At 42.5% G+C, this 5,000-nt stretch overlaps 1 protein-coding gene across 3 annotated transcripts in view; it reads left to right on the top strand.

Annotated features, from left to right (window-relative positions):
- Positions 1-4,992, top strand: part of LOC121842593 (CMRF35-like molecule 1) — a 7,391-nt gene extending 2,399 nt beyond the window's left edge. The window contains exons 2-6 of one of the 3 annotated variants that reach the window (XM_042312478.1): positions 1-184; positions 297-473; positions 3,157-3,308; positions 3,776-4,124; positions 4,551-4,992. The exon at positions 1-184 is cut by the window's left edge and continues 131 nt beyond it. In XM_042312478.1, coding sequence (XP_042168412.1) covers positions 1-184; positions 297-473; positions 3,157-3,308; positions 3,776-4,124; positions 4,551-4,675 — 987 coding nt within the window. In that variant the 3' untranslated portion in view covers positions 4,676-4,992. Of the gene's footprint in view, positions 185-296; positions 474-3,156; positions 3,309-3,775; positions 4,125-4,478 lie in introns of all 3 variants that reach the window. The other 2 variants (XM_042312477.1, XM_042312476.1) reach the window with 2 other exon arrangements.
- The last annotated feature ends 8 nt before the right edge of the window (positions 4,993-5,000 follow it).

Below are 5,000 nucleotides of genomic sequence, written 5' to 3'. Positions count from 1 at the left end.
CTGGTTGAAACTAATGGGAGCAAGAATGTATCTCAAGGTAGATACAGTATAGAAGACAACAGCAATGGAGTCTTCTATGTGACCATCAAGAACCTGATGAAGACAGACTCTGGGACCTACTGGTGTGGAGTGGGGAGATATGGTCCAGACTCATACCAAGAGGTGAATCTCACAGTTACAGATGGTAAGTGAATTCTCCATATGAATTGTTATCTAGTAATTCACTTCCTGACTTATTTCCTGACTTGAAGTTGTTTCAGTATTGGTGTTTATCTGTACTTTCTATTGACTCACAGCTCCTCCCACTTCTACAACCTCAACTGTCACCTCCAGACCCCATGTCTCTACAACCCTTCCAAACCTCTCTACAACATCCTCTAACCTCTCCACAACCCTCCCAGACCTCTCTACAACATCCCCAAACACCTCCTCAACCCTCCCAAACCACGTCAGTGGTCGCCTATCAAGAGCTGGTATGATGAATCTCTCATCTTAGACATTAACTAATAAGTTGTGATATGAAATACTGTAATGCTGGATGAAAATCAATTGTTCCTGTTCAAGCATTGGACAAATGTCACTACTTCTCTCTCTCTGTTGCTCTCTTTATTCACTCAATTTATCTCTCTGCCTCTCTCTCTCTGACACCCCACCTCTCTCTCTCTCTCTCTCTGACACACCACCTCTCTCTCTCTCTCTCTCTCTCTCTCTCTCTCTCTCTCTCTCTCTCTTTCTCTTTCTATCTCTCTATCTCTCTCTCTTTCTCTCGGACACCCCACCTCTCTCTCTCTCTCTGACACCCCACCTCTCTCTCTCTTTCTCTCTCTCTCTCTTTCTCTCTCTGACATCCCACCTCTCTCTGTCTGTCTGTATCTCTCTCTCTCTCGTTTTCTTTTTTTTACTCTCCCTCTCTCTCTGTCTCTCTCTCTTTTTTCTCTCTCTCTGTCTCTGTCTCTGTCTCTCTCTCTGACACCCCACCTCTCTCTGTCTGTTTCTCTCTCTCTCTCTCGTTCTTTTTTCACTCGCTGTCTCTGTCTCTGTCCCTCTCTCTCTCTCTCATCTAGATTTTCCTCAATAGGAATACTCTCTTGCAGGACAGAGTGCTGTTAAGTTTCATGTATACTGATTTCAGTGGTGTGAGTCTGTGAGTCTAACAGAACTGATCCAATCCGGAAGTGCCCCATATTTTGAAAGCGCTGCGTTTGAGCTGTGAATGTGAGTCCCTATTGAGCTGTGAATGTGAGTCCCTATTGAGCTGTGAATGTGAGTCCCTATTGAGCTGTGAATGTGAGTCCCTATTGAGCTGTGAATGTGAGTCCCTATTGAGCTGTGAATGTGAGTCCCTATTGAGCTGTGAATGTGCTATAAACCAGCTTACGCTTTCTACGTATTCCCCAAGGTGTCTACAGCATTGTGACGTAGTTTTACGCATTTATGTTGAAGAATAGCCATCCATAACTCCAATCGGTCCTACTGAAAAACGAATTGTCCCGATGGATATATTATCAAATAGATATTTGAAAAACACCTTGAGGATTGATTATAAACAACGTTTGCCATGTTTCTGTCGATATTATGGAGCTAATTTCGTGACTGCAATTTCCGGGCGATTTCTTAGCCAAACGTGAAGAACAAACGGAGCTATTTCGCCTACAAAAATAATATTTTTGGAAAAAAGGAACATTTGCTATCTAACTGGGAGTCTCGTGAGTGAAAACATCTGAAGCTCAAAGGTAAACGATTTAATTTGATTGCTTTTCTGATTTCCGTGACCAAGTTACCTGCTGCTAGCTGCACAAAATGCTATGCTAGGCTATCGATAAACTCACACAAATGCTTGTCTAGCTTTGGCTGTAAAGCATATTTTGAAAATCTGAGATGACAGTGTGATTAACAAAAGGCTAAGCTGTGTCTCAATATATTTCATTTGTGATTTTCATGAATAGGAATATTTTCTAGGGATATTTATGTCCGTTGTGGTATGATAATTAGTGTCAGGCGATGATTACGTCCCGCATGCGGGATGGGGAGTCAGTAGAGGTTTTAAGTATCTTCCTTTATATTTATCATCCCATAACTAGCAAGATAGTGAAGTCTCTTGCTTTATATTTATCATCCCATAACTAGCAAGATAGTGAAGTCTCTTCCTATATTTATCTTATTGACAAGATAGTATCCACTTCCTAGTCTTTACCATCCAAATGAGCAAGATAGTATCTATCCATCTATGATATTTATAGTCTGGAAAGCATCGGGTTTGCAAAAATCTGGTCATTTCTGAAAATCCCATAACCTGGTAATTTTCATCAAACTAGCAAGATTTGTTCAACTTATCTTATTGACTAAACCAGTCTACTCTGACAGTTGTATCTATCCATCTATGTCTGTCTGGTCAGGTTTGAAAAATGGTATTTATGAATAACCTGGTAATTTTAGCAAACTTTGTTCAGTACTCTGTAAAGTCTCTCCTCCTGTCTGTGGTCAGGTCTGATGGTATCTATGATATATACAGTACTCTGTAAAGTCTCTCCTCCTGTCTGTGTTCAGGTCTGATGGTATCTATGATATATACAGTACTCTGTAAAGTCTCTGCTCCTGTCTGTGGTCAGGTCTGATGGTATCTATGATATATACAGTACTCTGTAAAGTCTCTGCTCCTGTCTGTGGTCAGGTCTGATGGTATCTATGATATATACAGTACTCTGTAAAGTCTCTCCTCCTGTCTGTGGTCAGGTCTGATGGTATCTATGATATATACAGTACTCTGTAAAGTCTCTCCTCCTGTCTGTGGTCAGGTCTGATGGTATCTATGATATATACAGTAGTCTGTAAAGTCTCTCCTCCTGTCTGTGGTCAGGTCTGATGGTATCTATGATATATACAGTAGTCTGTAAAGTCTCTCCTCCTGTCTGTGGTCAGGTCTGATGGTATCTATGATATATACAGTACTCTGTAAAGTCTCTCCTCCTGTCTGTGGTTAGGTCTGATGGTATCTATGATATATACAGTATCTGTAAAGTCTCTCCTCCTGTCTGTGGTCAGGTCTATGATATATACAGTACTCTGTAAAGTCTCTCCTCCTGTCTGTGGTCAGGTCTGATGGTATCTATGATATATACAGTACTCTGTAAAGTCTCTGCTCCTGTCTGTGGTCAGGTCTGATGGTGTGGACCAGTGCTGGTCTGGTAGTCATGGTGACAGTGTTAGGACTGGTCCTGCTCCTGTTCTACAGACAGAGGAGTGGAACCAGGAGAACACCACCACCACCACCAGTCTCCTCCAACACACAACCCGACCCTACTGGAGAGGTGAGAGACACAAGGGTGTGTGTGTGTCCATGATAACTTGTAGTGTAGAGGTGATAGACAGGGAGGTGGTAAACTAAACATTAAGGGTTGAGTGTGTGAGTCAACAGCCTCTAGTGGGATTCTACTGTAGTCTGTTATCATTCCTCAATCTGTCAACAGGAAGAACCTCCGACAAACAACACTTGTTCATTAGACAGCTCAGTTTCAACACATGATGGATTCTCAGACTCATAGGCTGCGTTTACACAGGCAGCCCAATTCTGATCTTAATGATTGGTCTTATGACTAATCAGATGAGATATTTAGCCAATTAAAGGGCTGCCTGTGTAAATGCAGCCATATTAACAATGTAGTTCTTCATTTACATTTTTTGGTTTGAACCTTGACTCACATTGGCTGAGGGCCCTCCACTCTTTTCTATATTGACCATATATGTATGTAGTAATTGTCATTGGTTCTCTATGCAGGTTGACTGTGTGTACGAGGAGATCAGAGAGGCAGACAGACAGACAGACACACTTCCTGTGGTCATCTCTGTAGTCTACTCTACTGTCAAATCACCTAACAACTCTACAACCTACCCTACTGGCCAAGCCTCTACAACCTACCCTGCTGACCAAGCTTCTACAACCTACCCTGCTGGCCAAGCCTCTACAACCTACCCTGCTGGCCAAGCCTCTACAACCTACCCTGCTGGCCAAGCCTCTACAACCTACCCTGCTGGCCAAGCCTCTACAACCTACCCTGCTGGCCAAGCCTCTACAACCTACCCTGCTGGCCAAGCATCTACAACCTACCCTGCTAGCTCTGCCACAGGTATTCCACAGATTCATGTGTAACTGCATAGGTGGAGTGTGTTTGAAAGTGGGCTTGAAAGTGGGCGTTGACAAATAAGTGGGAAGAGCAACATAAATGGGTCTATGGAAACATAACACCTAATTGGGCAGTTTGTTGGCCACTTAATGTCTATTTGAGTGGCTGCTTGCTGCTTCCTTGTAGCATTTTAGCGAACCCTAACTCTTTTCCTAACCTTAACCTGATTTTCCTAACCTGCCACGTTAGTTATCCTGAATGACAATGTACATTTTCCTAACCTGCTATTTTATTTCTACTAACCTCCCACGTTAATTATCCTAACCTGCCATGTTATTCTACTGTGACTCCCCAAAGATGATATAAATCCATATTCTACTGCAGAACGCCCAGATTCTCTCATCTACTCCAATGTGGATCTACCTACAGATTCTAGAGTCTCTTCAAGTCCTCCAACTGCCAGTGGAACCCAGGATGATTCCATCTATTCTACAGCCCAGCTACCCAAAGATACTGTAGAATCTACAAGAGACCCTGCTGTACACCTCTCTTAAGAAACTCCAGAAGATGCCCTCTACTCTACAGCCCAGCTACCCAAAATAATGTAGTACTATAGAATATATACAAGGAATGTGTCCCAAATGACACCCTATTATCTATCCCCCATATGGACCCTGGTCAAAGGCAGTGCTCTATAGGGAACAAGGTGACATCTGGGATGAAGAGAAGCTCCCTGTAGAGAGATGAAGGGTTGTCACCACAGAGCCGCCATCTTGGAACGACATAAAAAAAACAATCCCTTTCCTGTTTCAAATCCTCCTTGACACATTGTTTTAAAACAGCTCATGTGGTTTTATTGAATATAATGTAAAATATGAA

Source organism: Oncorhynchus tshawytscha, unplaced genomic scaffold, assembly GCF_018296145.1.
Source record: "Oncorhynchus tshawytscha isolate Ot180627B unplaced genomic scaffold, Otsh_v2.0 Un_contig_13710_pilon_pilon, whole genome shotgun sequence".
Lineage (NCBI taxonomy): Eukaryota > Metazoa > Chordata > Actinopteri > Salmoniformes > Salmonidae > Oncorhynchus > Oncorhynchus tshawytscha.
The sequence above is the reverse complement of the archived record's forward strand: the minus strand, read 5'-3'. Positions and strand labels throughout refer to the sequence as shown.